Source organism: Equus caballus, chromosome 1 (assembly GCF_041296265.1).
Source record: "Equus caballus isolate H_3958 breed thoroughbred chromosome 1, TB-T2T, whole genome shotgun sequence".
In the NCBI taxonomy this organism is placed as follows: domain Eukaryota; kingdom Metazoa; phylum Chordata; class Mammalia; order Perissodactyla; family Equidae; genus Equus; species Equus caballus.
In genome coordinates, this window is record NC_091684.1 from 27998577 (window position 1) to 28023566 (window position 24990).

General features: G+C 46.2%; 1 protein-coding gene across 5 annotated transcripts in view; it reads right to left on the reverse strand.

The window, feature by feature from the left end:
• Positions 1-655: 655 nt before the first annotated feature.
• CNNM2 (cyclin and CBS domain divalent metal cation transport mediator 2) overlaps positions 656-24990 on the reverse strand; it is a 156745-nt gene continuing 132410 nt past the window's right edge. For 2 of the 5 annotated variants that reach the window (XR_011421273.1, XR_011421279.1), the window contains exons 6-8: positions 16480-16573; positions 9506-9690; positions 7262-8804 (exon numbers count right to left, since the gene is read on the reverse strand). Coding sequence is in view for 2 of the 5 variants with exons in the window: in XM_023640147.2 (XP_023495915.1) it covers positions 8595-8804; positions 9506-9690; positions 13509-13574; positions 16480-16573 (555 nt within the window). In the remaining 3 variants the exon portion in view is untranslated. Of the gene's footprint in view, positions 8805-9505; positions 9691-13508; positions 13575-16479; positions 16574-24990 lie in introns of all 5 variants that reach the window. The other 3 variants (XM_023640147.2, XR_011421266.1, XM_023640152.2) reach the window with 3 other exon arrangements.

The following is a 24990-nucleotide window of genomic DNA, read 5'->3' on the forward strand; positions in this document are numbered from 1 at the left end:
TGCTTCATGAATCAAATTAGGTACAAATTTGTCTCCCATGCTCTGCCCTCCCATTGAGCTCTTCCTAAAGCGATGTCTGCCCAGGGCTTCAGAGGAGGCCTGAAGAGTCTGGGCCAAGATAAACTTCACCACGCACACTGGAGCCCGAGCAGCTGGGTGCACGTTCTTCTCATGAAGGACGGCAGCAGTCCTTCAAGGTCTCACAAGTGCCTGAGATACTTGAAAACAGGATTTGCCAAGCAAACCTTCCCAACACTGAAAAATGGTTATTAAATGTCCAGTCTTTTTTGAGAGACGGTTCTCACCGGAGGTAATCTTTGACTGTGGGTGTGGGTATTTTGAAGCAAGTAACTTCATTTTTGGACCCACTGCCCTCAAGTCAATGATGTAGCGGAATTGTGGTAGGGAGGCTGCTCAGTCTAAAAATCCCTGCAATTTGTTGGCCTGTTCGAGCGCTTCCCAATCACTAATTCCTTTGGAGGGAAAGCACTTTGACAAAAAATTCTGGCAGCTGATTCCTCAATCATCCACCAGGGGAGATGGCATTGCCACCAGAATGTCACAGACAAAGGGCCCTATAGCCATTCCTTTGTTCTGCAACTTTCTGAAAGAGCACAGATGTGAGGATCTTGGAGGGAAAATGATGAAACAATCATACAAAGAAGGCAAAAGAGTTTATTAGCCATCTAATATAATTCAACTTTTTGGCTTTAATAAGGAATCAGCTCTTTATTAAATTGAATTACCTTCAAAACGCATAAAATAAGTTTTCAGAAATCAACTCTAGGTCATTCAGTTTGCACCAGTCACTTTCTCTACAAGACCCTCTGATCACACTCTGTCCTCGGAAGTGCTGCGTTGAGAAGAGGTGCTGGGGAGCACAATTTGTGATAGGAAATAGAAACCCCAGAGCTTTTTCCATAATAGAGCTTAGAAATGAGCCAACACTTGGGCACCCCATGGATGCAGAGGGCAAGTTAAAATTGCCTCTATTTTCCTTGGAGAATTTCCCAATTTGAGCTCAGGACTCATCTAGACAAACTGAGTAAGTAGGAAAAACTAAGCAAAGCAGGCAGCTGGGAGAGGATGTGCTGGAGGAGGAATTCCTTCCCCAGTTCTGCTGCTGCTCTCTGTTCTGCTTCTCAGGAAAGGTAGCAGGCTCCCGAGAAGGCGACACTTCACTGGAGCGTAGAGCTACCATGTTCTACTTTTCAAGAAATTGGGGATAATGACTGGGGAGGTGGGAGTGGTGGTTAGATCAGACAGCGGCTCAAAGCCAATCTTGTCAGCAATTCTTCACTGAAGTGCCTCCATCTGCAGGACAAGGATGAGTAAAGTAGACCACAGACGTCATGGTTAAACATTACAGTGGGGAAAATAATGGATCAGTCACCAAGAGGTTCAATTCTCAGAGCATGAGCCTCTCTGGAATGTAAAATAGAGATTAAGTGTAGAGGAAAAAAGGATTCCAAAAAGATGTGATCTAGGAATGGATCACAGAGGGGCCTTGAACCTCAAGGGGAAGGTGTTTAGGATCTGGTCACATGAGTGAGGAGGGTAAAAAGGGATAGCAGACTTGAAGTGACGGGAGAGGATGTGGGCCAGACACACTGGATTACAGGAGATGTGAGCTGCCCACTGAATCCCGAGGAACAACTGCACTTGACTCACCACACTCCAGCCCGGTGTTTCAACTTGAGGGTGAACCATCTGTGCCTGCTGCAACCTTTCTCCTAGGCTTCACCTAGCAGAGGACCTACAGAGCCATTCTCATCTTCAAGAGCCAATAGAAAGGCTTGAATAAGGCCTTTGGTCTTGCCCAGGAAAAAAAAAACAGCTTAGATATGTGCTCAGCTGAACTGTGTCGTATTACTGTCTGAGCAGCAAATGTCTAGGGTAATCTGAGTGGATACTTCAGTGTCCTTATCTAAAATGAACTCATGGAGGACAGGCTACAATCCTTGCAAAGCAGGACACCCCCTCGAATTGGCGGTACCAGGCTATGAGCTGGAGGCAGAGTTCTGGCACCCAGTTCTCTTCTGACATAAGACTGTGGTGTACGTCCAAAGGAAATGCCCTGACGTGTTGCCATGCTGACAACTAATCCCAGCTTTCCCACCAGTAAAGCCATGCAGTTGGGCAGGGGACCGAGGTTGGTGTTGCAGAGATGAAAGGGGAAAGAGGGAACACACATCCGCTAGAAGGGTGAACAGAAAAATCATCATTTATCTAAATAGAATAATAGAAATGAACAAAAACCGTTTAAAACAATCACAAAATTTACAAATAAATTGGTACAAAATAAATAGGAGAGATTGTAAATCTACAACATCATTTGAATTATAAAATGCATTCATTATGACAATCAGCTCATGAAACCTATACATGTCATTTGTGCTTATTTAGGTTTATGTACACAGCTCTGAATACTGTGTTCAGAAAACTTCACTGCAGAAAAGCATGAAATGTACACTATGATACAGTGAATAAAGGCTGAGGAGGATGAGAATCAGACACAAAGCAGGGTCTTATTTGAAGGCCAAGGCAATGTTGGCATTGGGCCTCAAAACCAAGAAAAGGCATATTAGAAGCCCAGATGGGCAGGCAGCCTCCATGGCCCAGAGAGATGGATTCTGCGATCCAAGGTGGGAATAAAGAGGCCATCACTGTTGTAGCGCCAGGCCACTGACCTGGTTTGAGAGGGCAGGAGTGAGGAAGGAGGCTCTGGTCTCTCAGCCATGCTGTTCCACTACACAGAATGGACCCAGTCACCAGGAAACCACCTCGAAAGTATTTCACGGAGGTACTTGAGAGGCCCTGCCACAAGATAGGAGACCTGCCTCCATCCTCATCCCAGACACTGGTCATCAGGAACAGAGGTGGGCCCAATAACGGGCCAGGGATGCGAGGACCAACCTAAGAGCAGCAACCTGCTTAAAACAAAACAGCAAAACCACTGTCCTCTCACCCACTTGGAGACAACAGAACCCTAGGCTCCATGGATGAGGGGCTCCAGAACAGATCTCGTCTTACTCACAGACGATGTACTAACAGTAGAGGCATATGTACATAATAAATAATAATATAAAATAAAGCATATACATTTGTGGATTTAAAGGACTCCAGAAACAAGAAAAGTCAATGAACTGATACACTCCACCTACAGAGTAGACTTCAGACACGGGGAGTAATGAATCTGAAACTAGGCTGGGGCTCTCTGGGGAACGAGAGTCCTCAGGCCTTATTCTCCCCCAGTCCCTTCTGCTCTGGGAGCCTGAGACCAGCCATTTATACCCAAGGGGCCTGGGCCTCTAACAAAAGGGGCAGGCACCCAAGCTCCACAAGGTACATTTGATAGTGCTCTCCAGGGTTAATCTGAAGAGGAAGCTGGCCCCCAAAAAATAACTTCCCAAGGGAATCCATGTTGGTCTGTGGGCGAATGCCAGAAGATACTTTGCCGAATGAGGCAAAGCAATACTCCCAGTCATTCTTCCAATTTGTTCACATTTAACACCCGGTGGGTATTAAAACTCAAGAAAGTTTTAACGTGTACTCAAGTCTTTCTTACAGTATATGTTGGATCTGTGTACATATAAACCTTGGCACACAAACTCCTAGAACTTTACTCTCTTGCCACTAGAAACTTTGTTTTCATGTTGCTTCAAGTACGGCCTGGTATTTCCCGTCAAAGATATTTAAAACAATTCTAGTGAGATGATGTCAGTGGCTCTAGCATAGACAAAGAGAAAGCTTACTTGAGCTGAGCCAACCACAAAGATCTAAGAAGCGAAGAAGGTCCCCAGCTCAAGATGGTGGGAGGAAAGCTCCTGCAAGCTCTGCAGCTGACAGAACTGCGTCGCCTCCTCTTGTCCTTAGGGCTGACCAGGGGCTCTGGAATTTTCAGACAGGGCAGAAGGAAAATCAGGACATAAGCATTCACTGCAGGAAGAAGGCCTGCAAATGGCAGAGGAAGGCGTCCCCCTGTCACAGCCTGGGGGAATGGTAAAATCAGCAAGCTTGGCATGGGTGCCCCACTCACCCTCAAGTGGAGGCAAATGAACATCATCTTGGAATTCTCTGAACTCATCTCGCCTATCAGCCCACGCGAATACAAAAGAAGAATGAAAAGATAAAGATTTGCAAATGGCCCTGAGGTATAAAAATCCACTGAGTAGGTTGCTCATTGATAAATTTACATCGGAAACATTTCTGAATCCCCAAATCGCCTTCATATTGAACTCTCCAAATCCCTCCTAATTCTGGGTTAACCTGTAACTCACCCAGACACTCTTGCTGGACAGAAGCACCACTGACTAGCCCACCATCCAGAACAGAATCAAACCTGATCCGGGACAAGAGGCTGTATCCTCAGTAAGAAAGTGAGCACAGGTGCCACAGAAGCCTCAACACCCTAACCCGCCAGCTCAGCTTTGGAGTTCTCCTCAAACTCCTGCAAGAAAACCCTGTCTCTGGGGTCGGAACCGAGAGGGGAGCTGTGCCTGCTGCCCATGCCACCAGGAAGCATGCGTCGTGTGATGGCACCAAGCCAACCCTCCCTGGCAGCCTCTTGCCTGGAATCCCAGGGAACAAGGTGAGCACCTCCTGCGCCAGCCCAGATGAGTCCTCAGCCTGGGATCACCCCTGGAGAACACTGAGGAACCCTGGTCTCTGGGCCCAGGAGAGGCAAAGATGGCCACGGATCCCTGGTTTGTTTTCAGAAGATGATGGGGTTTTGTTTTTGTTTTTGACCAGCTAGGACACAGGCTCAACCAGCCAAGGCCTACTTAGGTCTGTTCCTCAACATGAGAGAATCTGAGGGCAGAAGTTCACAGTCCCTGCTTAGCCTCCATGCCTGTTGCTTTATTTTCTAGGGAATGCAGCTCTACCTGTACCTACCACTATTTTCCTAGAGTGGTAAAAGCAGTCCTTTAGTCGTACGGCGCTGGGGATAGCACAGGTAAATATATTCACAGTTAATGTTCTGTTTTAGTGTGAAGTTTTGCATACAATGCTTGCACAAAAGTTCTTGAACTAAGATCAGAAAATGGCAAGATGCCATACTCCCTCCCGCTTGAGGAAGCCAACCATATCAGCAGGGGCATGGAGCTCTTTTCCAGAAGTGAGGTGAGGAGGGAGGGAAGAAGAGAGGTAAATGGGGTGTGCTTTCAAATTCAAATTATGTAAGAGCCAAAGCTTAAGCTAGTTAATTAGCACCCCAATATCCATGTGGAAATCTTAAAGTTCTGTTTTCCTAAGAGTTTAAATATATGACTTGCCTGATGAATACAGAACAGAGAGAAATAAAGGGAGACGACCTCCAAGGAAGCAGGAAAAAAGCCCCTCTCCTGCATTAAGAGAAAGCAGACGATCCTGGGGACATCTGGCTGCCAGGGGTCCGGTCTGAGATGGAACCCGAGAGATGCCAGAGTGGCTGCTTAGGAGCAGGAGGAGGCCCGGTCCGGTCCCACAGAGCTGGGGCTAGAGAGGCCACCACAGAGGAGTGAGGCCCTGGGTCTGACAACAAGGGCTCCATAAAAATTCAGGACCCCAGGACCTGTGTCTGCTCCACAGCCACGCCCCTCCCTGCTTACCAAGCCAGGAGTCCTCAGGGAGGACAGCCCACCAGCGGTGCTAAGAATTGGCCACTGCATATCGAGGTCTCAACCATTTGATGGACTTTCTCTGCCTGACTCCCATTTACTTATAGACATGAACTGCATAGACCTTCAAAGGGAAAATCATTCTGCTGCTGCCCCAGAGAAGCCTCGAGCCAGCGCTTCTCCTTTAACAGCCTGGAGTTAGTTTCCACAGGGAAATGGGGCCGGAAGAGGAACATGGTCATTCAGACACTGAGTGTTATTTGAAGGGTCTTGAGCTTTCCCCAAAGCAGATGTAACTATAGCCAAATGTTAGCCTTCATTCCTCCAGGGACCAGAGAGGAATTGTTTTAGATTCCCTGTTGTTGTAAAATAGTGTGAATAATCAAACGTAAAGAGTGGTTTATAGAAAATAAACTTGGGAGGCTAAAATTTCATCCTTTGGGAGCCCCACTGCAAAGCCACCCCTGCCATCTCCTTTACAGAGAGGACTTTTCAAAAAGCCACCACACTGAGAGATAAGGCAGTACTGAGAAGTTACCTGTTCCTCCCCGACGTCAGAGGGACAGCAGCTGGAATCGCTCCCCACTCCCCCCGCTCTCACAGAGCTCTAGGATTCCCGAAGGAACAGTGGGGCTCTGAGAAAGATTCCATACATTAATTCCAATTCCAGAGGCTTCTTGCAGGAGCAAAGCACCCCGAAACAAACTGTATGTGGAGAAGTAGATCAGCCAGGAGAGGCGGATGGGTCGAGGCCCCTGAAGGCCAGACGAACCGCTCCCCGAGGCCACAGGGAAGGCAAGTGCTGTCTGGGTCAAGAGTGCGGCGTGGTTGTTGGGGGAGAAGCCCCTCCCCCCACCAGGCCCAGGTTTCACCTCGTTTCTGGAAACTCATTTCTGCGCACCCTACAGATAGTCCCAGTTCCCACATCACACTGGGGTTGTGCTCAGCTGGATGCATCTTAAGAAATGGAGACCTTTCAACTTAGATGGATCTGTTTATAAAAGGGGATACTCACGGTGCAGGGTGCCACCAACGTCAAGTTACACAGTAGGGCTGCATCCCATGGCGGCAGGTTGGATGCCAGCAGCAGGCCACTGAGCCCCCTTAAAGGGCACCTCCCTGCCTCTCTACCAGGGGAGGCCAGCACTTCCCTCACTAAGGGGCCTGACCCTTTCTGAGGAAGACACTCCAGGACTGACATACCAGAGGAAATACTGCGCCAAGCATGCATACGACACTGGTGCCAGCAAACTGTTCACCAGGAGGCAAGCCCAGCACACTGCTGGTTATTCCCGAACCACAGGTCCCACGCCCACAAAGCCCAGCCCGGGGTGCACATTTCCACCTTGAGGAGAGAGGAGAAAACTGCCGCTCAGCCCCAGGGCTTCCCTCTGTTCAGCGAGACCCAATGGAGAAGATGCTCTCTTCTTAGCTAGGGACTGGGTGCAGTGTGGACTGACAATGCTATATGAAAACGGTGGTCAGTATAAAGTCATTTCAGTGTACGAACGTTGCCAACAAAATGCACATATCCCTTGGGCTAACACTTAACACACAAATAAGATAGTTAAGAATTCAGTCACTCAAGAAGTATCTCCTGACATTAATTTCACTACATGTGATGAATTTGGTATTAAAATAAGACAGAGACACACATGAAATGGCCACGACACACATTTGGTTTCTGAATCCCTGTTTGGGGCCAAACTGACCCTGGCTGTACAGGCAGCCTCTCTGGCGTGGGCCGTATCTGAGGCGGGAGGCACGGAGGTCCTCGGGCGGGGGACACAGCCACTGCTGGGCCCCACAGGCCCAGGGACAGAGGGGAAGAGGGACAGTTGGCTCCCTGGAAGGAGGGGTGGGGCCGACAGTCCCCAGAGTTCCCTCCTTTGAATACATGGGTCTAGAAATGCCTTCTGGGCATGGAGCACAGAGCACAGCTGGAAGGTCCAAATCCTTTCCTGACAATTCCTTCCATCCCGGTGGGAAGCGGAGCTTGACCTTCACACCACGTGTTTACTCAAAAGCCCTGTGGAAGATTTCCATTTGGCATCCGTGTAGCAGCATCTTGGGTTAACAAGAGCAAGGATGGGGAGGTGGGTGACGACGCTCTGTAGGCTGGGGCACTGGGTCGGGGAGGAGGCCCGGCTGAGCCGAAGACCCCAGGCTGTAGGAATGTCAGGATGAAGTCAACTCGCCTCTTGCCAATGATAAACCGTGGGTTTAAAATTCATTAACATTCATTTTGGAGATAAAAATTCCTTAGAGTGGGAGCAAAAATCACATTCCAAGCAAATATTAAACCTTTCTAAGGGAAAGGGGCACAGTTAAACACTAACTTAAAACGACACTGAGCTCAGAGGCAACCGCAGGTCCCTGTGCAGACTCCACCCCGCAGAGCCGCCAGACGGCAGGTCTGCGGCGTCACGGCTCTCTTCATTCATCCTTGAAGTTCGACAGCGACACCCACTGGGGCACAGAGGATGGGTACCCCACCCTGGGAGGGCCAACAAAGGCCGCCGGAGGGGCAGGTCCATCCTATGAGGGTCACATCATGGGGTCACAGCAGAGTTCAGACAGAACCATTTAAAACTCTGCAAAAGACACTTTTTAAAAACATGATCTCTCGAAAAAAAATAATAAATTGCAATAATTTTCAACTTCATGCAAATCGAGGAAGGAGGAGAGTGAGCAATGATAAAAGGTACAGCTGAAAAAATAAACATGATTCTATTTGGGTGGAAGAAGTTCACCACCAAGATCTTGAACGCCACGCCCTAGCTGTCGATTTCACATCTCTAGTTTCCATCCTCCCCCTCTCCATCCTCCTCTGCTGCTTCCAGGAAGGGGACAAAGTCTTTGGTCTCAGGATGTTGCAGGATGCAGCATGGCACACAAGCTCACACTAATGGGATTCATGGTCAGATGGAGGCGCAGGCCGAGCAGCCCGGCCGGGGCCTCGGGGGTGGGAAGATGCGGGCCGGCGGGGCGCCCCTAGATGGCGCCCTCGTTGTGCAGGCTGTGATTGGCCTTGGCGTGCGTCACACAGTTCTGCTCATTGAGCAGGTTGGCCGTCTCATCTGGCAACCCATCGTGCAGCTCCGTAAGAGTCAATTCAATTTTAGTGTTTTCACTGTCTGAAGACTGAGGAGTTTTGTCCATCCGGGATGCCATCAAGGCATTTTGGTATTGCTGTCTTGAGATCTGGGGCCAGGAGATGGCACAGAAAACAAACCAAGATAAGGCTTATTTTTAGCTTCTCTCCTCTAGACATCATATTACACATTAAATCCTTTGAAAGGCCCCTAGGAGTCTCTCTAGGAGAAAAACCTTGAGTTCAAAAACTGAGCCACTTTTTAAAGTTCAAGATGACTCTGGCGAACAAGTCAGTTTTTACTGATATAAGCCATTTCCAAATTTTGTCTCAAAATTTCACAGAGACTAGAAAATGGAGATAGGCTTCCATCAGCTAAAGCTGGTTCATTCTCCAAAACATGCCTTTACTTCAGACTAAGAAAAGAACCCTGTCTCCAGGGTAGGAAATAAGTGAAGGTTGTTCCCACCCCATCTGGGCGAGTGTTCTGAGTCTCCGACCTCAGCCGTGTCGGGGCCAGAGTCACTAGCACCGTGAGCTCATGAAAACTCGCTGAAATAGATCTACTCTTTTTCTCACCATCTGCAGCTCTCATTCCCTGAAGAGCAGACATCTGATCTGGCAGCCCATCTCACAGAGCCAAGCAGATCGATGTTTTTCCCAGCCTGAGTCCTGGGCACAGGAACTGGAGGCAGGACATCCCCACGTGGCAAGGGAAAGCTCAGTGGAGGGGCTGGGGAGCCGAACAACGACTTGCTGTGGAAGTTGACCTCTAGCGGCCAGGTTCAGCCAAGCCCCTCTCTCCTCTTACCTTAACAAACTGCAGATCAGAAAGGGCTCGCACTGAGTAATCTGGGACGTAGACTTGGAGGAATGAAGAATTGAGCTGGTTATTGCTGCTCCCCAGCGTCGGTGTCATTGCGTCAATCCGGTCACTTCGACTGAGAGAGTCTGAGTGATTCAAGCCACATGGGCGAGGAGGTGACTTGTTTTCACCTGGAAAAGGAGGAAAAAAGCCCAACAACCTTTTAAGTGAGGTAGATATAACCAATCAAGTCAGCTCTTTATTTTCCAAATAATGAAAAAGTAGTTATTAATCGACAAGCTCCATCAACGTGTACCAGAGGTCTCAGCCATACGGCTCAGCACGCAGGGCCTCCTACAGCCCTCTCACTGGCCTCTCGTCAGTGACGGGTTCCTTTTAGTCAGCTGCTGGCCCTGTTCACATGAACAGACACAACCTTTCCCAAGGCCCCGACAGTAAAACCCTGTGGTGTACACCTGCGTCCGGAGCATCGCCAGGCGCTGTGAAACACACAGACCAGGGGAGGCAAGGCCCAGGACGCAGAAGCTACTTGACACAACACACTGGGCTATGAGAAGGCGGCGCTTCATTATTCTGCCAGAAGCAAAAGCAAAGGACTCTTGAGAACGTTCATAAATCAGTATACATCTTAAAGGGATCAAAATAGTTCTGTCTGCTCATACCATACCCCCAGCCAAACCTATTATCTTTGTTTCTGATCCCCAAAAAATCCCCCTGTCGGGCAGCCTGAGGATGTCTCAGGATTTCAAGAACCCTAGAAGACACCACACCCTTGAAAGGTTTGGGTAAGTTCTCTCAGGTGCTGGGGGATTGCTCAGTGAGACTGACAGTACTCTTTCATTACAACAAAGTCCAAGCAAATTCAGGTGAGTCTAAGTGTTGCTGCTCTTAAAGGCAAGTTCACTGTAGCTTCTAACAAATTTTATTTAAAATATTTTTTTATTTAAAAAAAAATCCAGATTTGCTTTTCTAATCAAATCGAATGCACAAATATTAACCAGGTGCCCATACTGGACAGGCCCTGAATTGCATAATGTCACAGGATGGGAGGGGACCAATTCTCCCACGTGATGGTTGAGTCCTCTTTGCAATGTGTCCCTGACAGATAGTCCCACAGACGAGCTGGCCCTTGGCTGGTCCCAACCTTCAGTTATTGGAAAGTCTATCATCACGCCCAACAAACTCTTACTTCTCAACTTACAATGACAGTCTCCCCTCCACTATGCAGCTCTGAGTAACTTTCATTCCTGTGCTACTTGAAATAGCCTCAAAAGTCTGAAGATAGTTCTGTTCTCCTGACGTCTCTTTCTCCAGGCTACATACTTCAACTGTTCTTCACCTCACATGTGTTGCCCCCCCAACCCCATCCTGACCCCGATCTGAGATTCCATTCAGTGAACGTCCCTCTTCAGTTATGACACCCAGAACAAAACAGGGCAAGTATTCAAGGAAACTCAGATGACGAGTTCACTTTCTCCTAAATTTTTCTCTACAATTTTTGTGTCATGAACCAATGGTGTCCAGCACTAGGCACAACAGAACTCAGAGTAGCAGCTCCTCTTGTTGCTTCCACTTATCTTCAAAGAGAACAAGGCAAACTAATAATTTATCAGATGTTTTCTATTGTGCAGAACAGCACTCTGATCAGATGACCCAACCTTGTTAAGCTTCAGATTCCTTTCCATAAAGGGCAGAAAATAATTGTACCTACCTCACAGGATCTGAGGAGGATCCCAAACCAACGTATACAGTGCTTATGTATACAGCACAGCCTCTGACAGCCAATGAGCACGCAATAAACGAGCCTTATTAACATGACACTCTTTCCTGTTCGCTTCATCCCAGCCCGCTCCACCACACCCACCCTCACGACCAAGCCTTCCCACCCCGGGGAGAACTTCACCCCGCTGTCAGAGCCAACAGTTCTTTGAAACAAGGGATCCCACTGTACCCCGGGCTTCAGCCCCAAATCCCATCACCATTTCTACAGACGCCTTCGAAAGGGTGTTTCCTTCAGTGTGTTAAAATTTAAAGGTTATAAAAACAAAACATTTACAGAGGACTTTGTTTATGGATCGGACCCTGTGCATTAATTAGCAGGCAGAGTTGAGCCCTGACGTAGCACTTCTGAGTCTCCTGTTCTTTTTGCCCGAGCTGGACTCTCTGGTCTCCCACGGTATCTAGACCTGCAGACAGCTTCCTCTCAACCCACCATCATCTGTTTTCGTGAGATGGGCCGTCTCCCTTGCCAGGAGCCCACTGCCCAGCGTCATGGCCACGGTCTGGGAAGCGGGCCCCGTCCTCCAGGACCCTGCCTTCTGCAGCTCGACAGGTCCCCAGCACGATCACCGTGCAGCGAGGCGCAGGAGTAACCACACCAGGGACGATAAAGTTTAAGCGGCCACCCCCCAGCTCACATCATGTTTTGTGGCCAAATTTATGTGTCAGAATTTTAAGACAATAATTATGAAAAAAGCTTCCAATTTTAATTCTTCTCTGCCTTCTCAGAATTGTTTTCTTTCTACTTTTTGTCTCGTTTTATTCATCCTACCTAGGAATCCTTTCTTTTTGCTAGGATGTCAGAAAGATATGATAAAGAAACATTCACAGCCTCCTCCCTCGGAATCGCAAGGCACCATTTGGAATTTATTTGGTATCATATTATTGTAATGCCATCCCTGAAGGCCTGGGCCCACAAAATGGATTTTCCTATTACTGGCTGGCATGGAGCAGGAAGAGCTAAGAAATCTCTAAGTTCTATAGAAAAAATAAAATGCAAATGACATTTCCATGAGCTTCATCCAAAAGTCACTCTACTTTAGCATCTGTGACATTTTAAATAGATAGCAGATGCCAGCAAATAAAATGGGGAGAAAAAAGCACAAACATATATACATATACATAAATACATATTTATGTGCATCTATATGTATGTGTGTACATATGTGTCTGAATGTATATATGTATACTCTGCCAGCTGGTTTGATTCAAATAGCCCTATGAATAATATCTTACCCCTAAGTACCCCAAACTTTTTAAGATCAAAGATTTGAGAGAACATTAGCTTCTTTCTAAGATAAGGAATGCCTCCTTTACCAAATATTAGCATTTCAGAGTTTTGCTGAGATTGGATTATGAAACGCAGATTTCATCAGTCAGATTTTTAAAATATAAGCTGTATGGAACAAAAACACAGAAAAGTTGTGCTACCAAACAGGATAGCCCAGCAACTTTAATTAAAGAAAGATTAAACCTTTGCCTTTCTTTTCAGCAGCTGGACGTATCAGCCAGGCATGACCAAACTCTCCTGCAGAGCACCGACCAGCAGCTGGTTAGGAATGTGCACGGTACTAATTTCAAAACAAAGAGAGGGACACAGGAGAAGTGGGGCCACCTGCCTGACAGAGAGCAGAAATACACGCAGCCCGTTCACATGGATGCTGGAAAAAGGACCAAAGAAACAGGAATGTGCGGGCCTCTGCAAATGGGCTTCTTTTCTTATTTACCGACACAGTTCACAGTCCTTCGGGCCTTTGGCTGACTATGTTCTGGAGAGCATCCTCAGGATTTGAGGCCCTTGAGGCCTCTGCAAACTCCACACCATGACTTTGCTGAGGTCAGAGAAGAACCAAAAGTAGCCCCCTTTGCTGCCCTGAAAATCCAAGGTCAGCAGTGCAGAGGGCACGGGGGCCTGGGGAGGACACCAGGGGACACTGATGATCCGTGTCAGAACCATTCTCCCTTTCCGTGTTTCATCCTTTCATGTTCCAAGATGCCCTTCCAGTCTCCCAAACCCGTCCGCCTCTGTTGTGGGCTGATATTCTCCTGGATAGCTCGCTATTCAGCCATAGAAACGTGGAGTTTTAGAGCTCAAAGAAACACTGAAAATGGCCTTGACCAAATAAAGGGAGCAGGCCTGGCAGCCAGGCTTTTGTGGGGTGAAGGGAGGCAATCAGGAGAATGACGAAAAGGAAGCATGCAGAATTACCTGGAGAACCTGCTGCTAACAACTCTGTTCTGCTGACAACAAAGGTACGAGACAGGGACAAAGGAACTGAAAAATGGAGAAAAACAGGGTGAGACCATATCAAAAGGCAAGAAAGGAGATCTCTGCAATCTGGGGATGGCAGGGGATAGCCGTTCTACCAATATGAGCATTCGGTTCCGGAAATGCAAAAGCCTGTATGATATTATGTAAACAAAGGAGAATACACACTGCTTTCCAGGAAGAGGACCACAGGGAGGCTGAAATCAGGAGAAATCCCATTCACGTGCTTCTTTACTAGCCTAGAAATCTCTTAAGCCGTTAATACCCAATTGGGGTTTATAGCTCAAAACATGCTCTCCTTAAGGACTTAAATCACGACAAGCCACACAAAAGGGGTGGCTCAATTCATCAACCGCCCCAAGAGCACGACCCAAGCGGCCTGTGCCAGCACCCCGATACTCACTCACCGCACAGTCTATGGAGTCCCTACCTGCGGCAAGCACATCGTTATTCAATTCATTTACCTTCTTAATTAGTCTGATTGTAATTCTGAGCTGATGCTTTCAATTGCTTTGGAATACTTTGAAATTTCAAAATAGAGAAGTAAATAAAGAACGTCACACACGGATTTCCTGGGAATGCACACCAAAGTCATCCTCGTCACTGCCCACTCAGATGGGGAGCTGCGGCTCCACCTGACTGAAAAGTCCCATCGACGCTGTCCTACTGGGCAGCAGCCAGGTTTTCTGAGCAGGTCTTGATAAATGATTACTGTAGGATTTTCTAGGCAACCTACATTAATAGATAGAAATATTGTCTTGAGATTACTGTACTAATTGCATCTCTCAATGAATATAACAAAATCTCATATCCTATTTGTAAATCAAGTGAACTACTGGGCTTTGTAATAAGGAAGATGCTGTTAATAAATTTCCTTTCCTTCCTAGCATTTCCAAATTAGGTAAGGCCACTGCAGCCCCACAGGCTTTTTATATGAAAGGCCGGCTCTTGAATTCCTTTTCCGAATGGGATTTACTCTTACGCAAATCCATAGTTCAATGTGCACTGGGTTAATATTTAGGTTTCAAGAACCAGTAATCAATAAAAACATCCAACTTACTCTTCTAGCTTTCTTTTCAAAGCCACTTTATAAATCTGGCTCTGCTAACCCAGAGCTAATGTGAGGTTGGTTGTCAAACACTTGTCACCATCTCAACACCTAACTGTTACACCAACATTTCCTCTTGTGCTTTAAAGGCTACAAAGCACTTGTGTAAGCGTCATCACATTCTATTCTTCTGACAATCACGCCAGGTAACCTTATAATATCCTGTAATAATGAGGAAGCCAAGGGCCCTTCTTAAAGTCAGGCAACCCATGTATGATGGAAGTGAGGCTGTGACCCAGGTCTTCTTGGCCTCGTTAAGAATCTCCCTGTCTCCTCCCTAGCAGTGAAAACAGAAGACACCTTCAAGTTTACAGCAGACCATTACTAATTAAGTGGGGTTAGGCAGATCCAGGTTCGCCCTGGGTGTTAGTCAGCAAGTGACGATGGGGACGCTGGCCCATGTGCCTAAAAAGGCTGCACCAGGATAGTGAAGAAGGTGCATCTGGCAGGGGAGGGTTAGAAATGGCAGAGAACTCTTGACATTTCCCTGGCTTTCTCACTGTAACATCCTTGGGCTCCTGAGACCTTGTGTGGTGCAGTAGAAGAGGACCATTCTCTCCCCTTTTGGGACTGGTTTTCAGAAATGACAGCTTTCTTTTAGGATGGGTTATTTTTAAGTTTGAGGTTTGTAGTTTTCCTAGCACAGCATGTCATTTGGTGTTCTGGCCACAAGGTGGCACTCCAGCACCTCCGTGTACCTGCTCGCCCTGTCCCAGCCTGGGTAAGGCGGCCAGCACATGCGCACGCACACTGCAAAGCCAGCGATGCAAAGAGGACCATTCAAGTCCCACCCCAGAGGCGAGCCAGGTGTCTGTGTCCACGTTCCCCCCAGGACAGACACCACTCGCTGGCACCTTCCTCAGAGCACCTCGTCAATACCCCACAGCACACCCACCCTTAGCTGACTGACTCAACTGGCCAGCTCTCTGGATACGAGCTGGTTATAGGCAATAAACATATATGTTGAAAACCTCATTCATCCTCAGGAAAATGCAAATTAAAAAACCTCCAGATAGTAAACACTTAAAAGACTCAACAATATCAAGTGGTGGATGTGGGGCAAATGGAACCGTCGTTAGCACAGGCAGGAACAGCCACCCGGGAGAACCGTTGGGCAGTAGCTACTAAAGCTGAAGAGACCATGCCGTGTGGCCCCACAATTCCATTCCTACATACATACCCAAGAGAAACGCACACACATTCACCAAAAGACACGTACAAGCGTGTTTGTTCACAGCTGCACAACGCATAGTAGCCCCAAACAGGAAACGACCCCAGTGTCCATCAGCAATGAAAAGAATAAGTGCATTGCTGTATATGCACATGATGGAACACCATACAGCAACGAGAAGACAAAGGACAAGCACACACAACAATACAGACGGACATGACAAGGACAACACTGGGCGAAAGAAGCCAGGCTCGATTTAACACATCCCGTATAATTCCATTTATATAAAAGTTCAAAAATAGGCAAAACTAGCCTACGCTTAGAAGTCAAGATAGTGGTTACTTTTGGGGGGAAGTGACTAAAAAGGGGACGGGGGGTGGTGCTATGGGGTGGGGATGTTTTGTCTCTTGATCTGGGTGCTGGTTTACACAGGAGTGTTCAGTTTGTGAAAATTCATGGAGCTACATACTTAGGATTTGCGCATTTTTTTTTGTATACAGGATATACTTCAATAAAAAGTCCAAAAAGTAAATAAATAGGGTTAGCTGGCAGGTACAGAGAGAAAGATGACAGTAGAAGGGCATTGTTTCTAAAACATAGCCCTGCCCTAAGAGGCTGAGAAGGAGACTCACCTGGAGAGGCTGTCAGGGCCATTACACCATAGTATGAAAAAGCACTGGCTTCAAACTTCATACCTTCTTTCCCAGCTTCTACTTCCACTTTCCCCTGTGAAAAGAAAAGGGGAACATTTTCAGTCCAATTACATGAATCTATTTGCATACACTATGCAAGATTTGGTCCTTCCCCAGCTTTTTGTCTAAATTCCTTTCCCAACAACCCCAAGGAAAGAAAGCCTCAGATAATCTTTCCCACTTAGACAGGAGACAGAGGAGAGGGTTAACTCATCTTAGATACGAAAACTGGATTTGGCTGGAGACACAGAGATGACAGTAAAAGGGTGATGTTTAATTTCTGTGAGCTCACTTAATATTTTCCCAACATCTTTAGTTCATGGATTCTTCCCAGTAATAATCAAAAGTCCTCCGAGTAATAAAAAAACGGTGCTCTAGCTCCCTCAGTGGGGCAAACACTGAGAAGACGCCCAGGGAAGGTCACACAAGCTGCCCCGCGGGAGCCCGAGCTGGAGCAGAGTCAAAGGTCAACATGGTCTGTGGCCATGGACCAGAGAGGACTGAGCTGGTTCCCAGGGACAGAACGCACTCTTGTCTCACTAGCACGGTGTCCTGACCAATGGGGCAGACACCTTGCAGGTCAATCCCCGGGTGTCCAGACCCCCCACAGGCACTGCAACAATGGGACTTTCTCCTCACTGTCTTGGAAAAGCACCTTGAGAAAGTTTCCTCCCATCAGGACAAAAATCCCTCTAAGGTTTTCCCTTTTCTTCCCTTTTTCTGACTTGTACACAATTTCTCCTTCATTCTTTTATCAGTTCCCCTGGGACAGACTAACTATGCCTTATCCAGCCCTATACACTTCGAATCCACCACAATCCCTTCATGGTAGGTGCTCAATATGCATTTTTTTCTGGGCTATTGAAAAACTCTGCTAAGTGAGTTGCACTTCTGGATTTCCAAACCAAGAGTCAGAAGGGCTCTTGTTCATACTACCTGTAACCGCCTCTCCAGGGAGACGTTACCTTGAGGTACATCCTTTACAGTGGGTAAACAAAAATTAAGCTACCATTTATTGAAGAGGAACTGTGCTGACAATTCACAGCGCTTTATTAATTCACTTAACGCTCACAACTCTATGAAGCGCACACAACTATCCGCCTCCTATGAATCAGGAGAGTAGGGCACAGAAAGAGTAAGTAACCCAAGAACACGCTCTTAACGAATATGCTACACTATGCCACCCACTAATGCAAACTCTATTATTTTGATCACTCCCTATATCATTCTATACGAAATTCCCAATTATGGAAGACTTTTCTCAAATCACCTCTGCAGAAAACTAACTGTTGTCTTTTAGGTTTTCCTTCACTCAATGGAAATATTGATTTTACCAAACCCCAACCAATTCTCCTGCTATATGAAAGGAACTAAAAACTCCACCCATGATATAAGATCAACCTGCAAACAAACAGGTTCTGACAACCCCGGGGATGCAGGGTCCCACGTGGGTGTGGATGCTGTGCAGCCCTGTGAGAAGACTGTCCTTCACCTCCAGGGGCACAATCCAGCAGGTAGGGGAGAGCACATGACAATCAAAGATACAAGGCAGGACGCAAAAGATCTACGCGACGAAAAGGACAATAAGAATGTAGAGAACTCAGAGGAAAATATTACTTCCTGTTCTTGTGTAAAGACAAATTTTACACAGGAAGGAAAATCTGAGGAGGAGAAGCATTTGACTGAGCCAAGAGAAGGGAACGGTGTGAAGGAGGGTCTGAGGTGGGTGGCAGCAGACTGCAGGCTCACGGGTTTGCACAGGGAAGAAGCGGGAGGCGGGTTTGGAAAAGCAGTGTGGCGAGCAGGTTAGACCACGGAGCTCCTTGAACGACAACAGGCCAACGAGGTCAGGTTCTTGAGCTGAAGATCACGGTTTCAGAAAGATAAGGTCTAGACTCACTCTAGGGTCGTAACCAAAGGAGTGGACAAAGATTGCTAGGAGAGAAGCTATGGATAAGGAATCATCATAAGTTGGTGAAATAATGAGGGAGAAAGAAGTGTAAGGGAGAGAAGGGGAGTCAATAATCACAACAAAAGTTTGCTGTGAGTGACCCGAAGGACAGAGACACCAGCTATGGAGACGGAAAAGTTGGGAAGGGGCTGGAAGGAGAGGACAAACTTCCTTTAAGAACAAGGCCTTTTGAAGAGTCCATCAAAAAGGCTGAAATGGAAGAATGCAGGTCAAGAGAAAGGTCAGAACTGGAGACGGAGATCTGCGAGCGGATGAGAGAGTCAGTGGAAAGAGAAAAGCACCGAACTGCCGCCCGCGATGGAGAGTGGAGGGAAGACGGAGACCAGCGTGGGACCGAAGGAAGAAAGAGACGGGAGCAGAAGAACCAGAGCACTGTGTCAGCAGAGAAGCCAGGGAGGGGAGAACCTCACGAACAGAGGGATGGCCAGAGAGCATCGTCACTGAGGAGGGAGTCACTGGTGGCCTTCAGGAGTATTTTCCTGAAGAAATTGGAGGGGAAGGCAGAACAGGCAGGAGAAAGCGCAGGCATGAGGTCTACAAGGAGAGAACCGGCATCAGGGTGAGGAGGGCAGCCTTGGGGTCAGATGAAGGCTGACTCGGATCAGGAATCTGGGGCACACATGAAAGCTCTGAGGCAGGAAAGTCAATGTGGAAGAGGTGGTAACTGAGGGAGCCACAGCCAAAAGCTGGCAGGAGAGAATGGATACAGGGCAGCGGAGGCCTCAGAGGAGGCCTCTCTTCCCTTAGGAGAGGAGGGAAGAGGATGATGGGTAGGCACACAATATTCAGAGATGGCGAGCAATAAGAATGAGAGTGCCTGGGCTGGCCCTGTGGTCAAGTGGTTAAGTTCCCGTGCTCCGATTCGGCGGTCCAGGGTTTTGCTGGTTCAGATCCTGGGCACGGACCTAGCACCACCCATCGGGCCATACTGAAGTGGCGTCCCACATGCCACAACTAGAAGGACACACAACTAAAATATACAACTATGTACTGGGGGGATTTTGGAAGAAGAAGGAAAAATAAAATCTTCAAAAAAAAAAAAAAAGAGAGAGAGAGTGCCTGACGGTGAATATCTTCTCAGTCACTTATCCATTTCTTCCTTGACTAATGCTTGATTTTGTATCAGATAGTTAATATGTGCGTATATACTATTTGAAAATGTCTGTCTCTGTAGCTGTAAGCTCAAAAGTGGCCACAGGACTATCTTGTAACTTGAACTTCTACGCAGAAAATCTGAAGAGGAATCAAATGCAACAGAGACTCTTAATGACTTTCATCTCTATGGATCTCCAGTTGACCTGGATCATTTGCTTCACAAGTTACAGAGCCATTTGTGTTCTATGTCCCTGCAAATAGGTGTCAGTTCACAGTTCTTTTGTGATCAACTGTCAGTACCAGCAGGGCAACCGTCAGTCCCAAACCAAGGCTGTGAATAACACCGGTCTACCTCTAGGACAGGACTGCTCCTGGGCAGTACTCATGACTCATGTTCGGAAACCTCGGCCTAGTCAACTCAAAGGCAGAGGTTCCCAGCCTCTGCTGTGCACTGGAAACACCTGGGGATTTTAAAAAAAGTACTGATGTTCGGCTCTCGCTCCCAGGCATTCTGATTTAGCTGGTATGGGGTGCAACCTGGGCATTAGGATTTTAAAAAGTTCTCCAGGTGACTCTAGCAGGCAGCCAAGTCTGGGAATCACTGCTTTAAGGCTCTGTTTGTGAACAACGGTGCTGGCTCTGGAGCCTCTGTGCACCCTGGCCTGTCAAGAGACTCCCCCAAAGTCACAGCGGCTGTGAGTCTGTGAACAAGGACAGCTGCACAAAGATTCAGAGCTCCAGACCGCGGCCACTTCGGTTGATCTCTCCTCTGGACAAGGCCCCCGGCAGGGGAGGAGCAGCTATCTTCCTTCCGGATTCTGCCTCATGAGGCTATGAGGCAGACAGGCTAGGTCGGGGGTTCCTAGATGCTTGGATTCCAAGAACTAGTGAAACGCATCTCCATCCTCAATCCTGGGGACAGAGAGAGGGTTGCCAAGTTTTTATTTCATAAAATAAATATGTTTCTTAAAAACACAGCTATCTACTGTTAGCCTTTCAGGAAAGACCAGACATTTTAAGCCCCAACATATGGATAATATGTAATATCCGAACAACAGACAGGTCTTTAAACTGAATACATAGTTTTTTACGAAAAACTCACTGCAACTGTCTTTTTCTCATTTTGCCTCAAACGGGTGAAAACGTTGTCAAGTATCAGCACTCAGAGGCACTGCGCTAGACTGATTTTACCTCATTTATAAAGCTGCCACAGTACTAGAAAAGGATCCCCGTGGTTCTTCTCATCTAACACCCTACGATTCTACAATTCCAGCAGGTCAAGCTGCCCCTCCCGCATCCCTCTCCATGGGAGTGAAGCTTCGCCGGCAGGCGAGTTTTAGCAACAGCCAGGAAACACAACTTTTATTCATTTGTGTGTGTCAATGGCTCCAAAAGTGACCATTTTCAAATAAACCTACCAGTATACAAAATTAGGGCCATCCCCATGAAGAAAGGGCTTGCCTGGCTCAAAATCAATCAGGTGTCTTCTTAGACGACGGCTTTTTCCATATAAGGAAGGTGCTACATATCAACATTTGTTTTTTTGCGACATTTGTAAATTTACTCTACTCTAGCATGTCACCAAGAAAATCGGGACGGGGGCTGGCCCCGTGGCCGAGTGGTTAAGTTCGCGCGCTCCACTACAGGCGGCCCAGTGTTTTGTTAGTTCGAATCCTGGGCGCGGACATGGCACTGCTCATCAGACCACGCTGAGGCAGCGTCCCACATGCCACAACTGGAAGAACCCACAGCGAAGAATACACAACTATGTACCGGGGGGCTTTGGGGAGAAAAAGGAAAAAATAAAATCTTTAAAAAAAAAAAAAGAAAAAGAAAATCGGGACAGGACGTCATGGACTCCCAAAGTGGGCTGGGCCTTCCTGTTGGTACACTGACCACAGAAGAAGGCCTCAGTGTTCCGAGCGAAGTTGGCTTCCCAAGTAAAGTTACCATCACAGAAGAAGAAGGTCATTGGAAGAAGGTATTGGATAATTCTTCTCAAAGTTTCTAAGCATCCACAAAGCACTAACCAGTCTCGCGCTGTAGCTGGCCTCAAGGTGGAAGCCTATGCTATCCAAGTCAGCGCAAACCACACCGAGTCATCAACGGATGCCCTGGACTCATGGCGACTTCCTCAGGTAACGCACCCCGAGCATCTGCTGGGTCTCCTGCTCACTCCTGAGCTGAGTTTTTGTGTTTGTTTTTGTTTTTTTAAATCACCATCACAAAGTATGCAGTAGGGCTTGACACCCGAAAGGAGGTAATTAAATGCCAGGGGTGCGAATGCCAGCTTGTGTTCACCAGCACTGCCCAGCAGGCCCAGTAAGAGGGGAAGCGTGACCCAAAGATGTCTGTTTACCACCTCGGGGGACTCTGGCACTGAAACATTCTCTAGCAATATTTTTCAGTCTGGAGTCTGCAAATGTAGTCTTGGGACACTGCAAGTTTGTTTCACAAATGTTAAGATTTTCAAAAATTTTTTGATGGGGTCAAAAACTAATTTACACATATTTTGGACCATCTGGTTGACCACCTTCTAACCAAGTACTGCCACCAGATGTCAGTGCCAGCATTTGCCTTGTGTCCGCCGCCACATGGCCAAGAAGTTGCTACTTGAATCGCCATGGTAAGCCCTGCTACTCGATCCTGGGAGCTTGTTAGAAACGCAGCACTTCAGACGCCACCCCAGACCTACTGAATCATAGTCTGCATTTTAACAAGATTCCCAAATGATTCCTATGCACATTCAAGTGGGAGAAGCAGTGAGCTAGAGAGAAAAGAACAGAGGAGGACTAGACATATAAATAATTCAGTCACAGTCAGTGGGAGCCAAATAACAGCTCAATGCGCTGTACAAACATTGAAAGCAGCTGAAACTGAGCAGAGGCCAGAGGACTCAGTCATCACTGGGCACTCGGAGCCCCAGGTGAGCTGAAGGCGCCAGAACTCCCTGCTACAGTGCTGGGACCAGCGGCTCTGCCATCAGCCAAACAATGTCATTTACACATTTAGAATTTAATGTCAATTGCACATTTGTTTTGGTTTACAGCTGTCTATAAGAGTTCTAAGCAAAAGGAGCTTATGCCTAGTTTTATATTGATACATATTTAAGTAGCATTAAAAAACAGGGTCAACACTGGGTGTCCAAGTAGTCTTTTTTCTTTAAAATGGGTGTGTTATCTGTTCTTGACTTAAGATGGAGGATCCTTTCTTCACTGGACACACAGACCCTGCAACTCAAAAATCCATGAGAAGGTTTGGTAGAGAAGGTTTAGATTCCTCGCTTAATTAGCAGGTGAAATGGCATTCAGGGTTGTCAAGGGCTGTGTAAGTTTTAGGACTGCCACCTCCACAAAAGAACTGATAGTTCACCTCCATAGGGAAAAATCCCTTTCAAACCGAGGTCAGAAGTCCTAAAGAAAAGAGTGGCTGGGGCAGTTAACAACAAAAAAGGTGAGGCATGAAATCCACAAGAAAAATTAACACCAGAAAAGAAATGTGTTCCTTTCTATTGATTATAATTGGCAAAGAAAAAAAAAAGCCATTCCTTTTTTTTCTTATTGTTTTTTATATTTACTAAAATCGTAATCTGCTTATGTGCTGTGGAAGAGCAATCCTACTATTTTTTATTTGCTTATTTAGACATTTTACTCCCCAAAGGAGCAACAAATCCTCCACTAGTAAACACCAACTGTATAAACTACACAGTGATCTATTACTCTATTTTTATTAGCAAAATGGTTTATAATAGTCATAATTACTGTGCACACACTATCTTTTTTACTTGACATGTTTTTGGATATGTTTTCCAGTTCTTTTATAGTATATAATAATTCCTCATAGGATCATCTCAATTTGATTAGCTTAGACATATGGACTGTTTTTACTATTTCATAATCAACAGATTTGCTATAAATATATTTGCATAAATAGCTTTATAACACGATGATTTCTTTAGATGCACAAATAGGAAGGATCGTATGTACGTATTCCCAAAAGGAGGCTGCCAGCTTCAGGATCTGATCGGTTTTACACCACTTTCTCCTTTTGATTCACTCTTCATTGTGGGTTTTTACAAAGATATTGTTTGTTTTCTAAAATCAAGAATGGATGCTTAATTTTGTCAGTTGCCTTTCTGATATCCATCGATATGAGCATAAGGATATTTTTCTTTACCGCTTTCGTAATTAAAGTGGCATATTTTGGTTTTGTTGTCCTTATATTAAACCAACCCTGCATTCCTAAAATAAACCTAATTCAGTCTCAGACTCAGTGACTAAGTCTTTGAGGGTGTTATTGTCTATCTGCTACCTTTTTATTCAGGAATTTTCCATCGATGTTGACAAGGGAGACTGACCCAAAATATTATCAGACTTTAGATTAAGCCTATTAGTCTTAAAGAATGCATTTGACTACCATACCATCCTGTTCTATTTGTGTAATATAGAAATTGAGTTCTTTAAAGTTCCAATTTTTTTCAAGTAATTCCTTTGATTCTAGGTGCTTTTGTAAAGGGAGGGGAGCACTTCTCGTTTTTTTTCTCTTTTACCACATTAATTACGCCAATTGAATACTGATTTAGCTAATCTTTTAAAAGAACCAAATATTGATTTTATTTATGGGTTGTAAGTCTTTTTTATTTTAAAATTTATTTTCATATGGGGCTGGCCCAGTGGTGTAATGGTTGAGTTTACATGCTCCGCTTCAGTGGCCCAGGGTTCGCTGGTTTGGATCCTGGGCACAGACCTACACACCACTCACCAAGCCATGCTGTGGCTGTATCCCACATACAAAATAGAAGGCGGCGGCACAGATGTTAGCTCAGGGCCAATCTTCCTCACCAAAAATAAATAACTAAATAAAAATTTCATGACAATCTTTATTATGTAATTTGTTCTTCTTTATAGTTGGCTGCTTTGCTCTTTTTCTAGATAATTATAGATTTTTTTCTTGTTTAAGTACGTAGATGAATGCAATTTCTTAAAACTTTGACATACTCCATATACAATGCTTACAATATTTAACAATAGTCTTCTATGATAGTCTATACATTTTCTTCCTAATTTAGTTGCTATTTAGGGTTTTTAGTTTGCCACTAATAATATTTTTAACGATTATTCATTTAAATAGGTAGTACATGCATATAGTAAGAAATTCAAATTCAGAGGGAGAAATAAGTCTCCCTTCCACCCTCTCTGCAGTCCTCCAAGTGTCCTCCTTAGAGGCAGCCACTGTCCCCAGTTCCTTGAATAACTTTGCAGAGATCCTTCATATACACGTGCATGTGTGTGAGAAAAAACAGCTTTTTCCTTTATACAAATGAGAGCGTGTTGTACACTCTGTGCTTCACCTTACATACAAACCTTTGTAAGAGAAGTGATCAC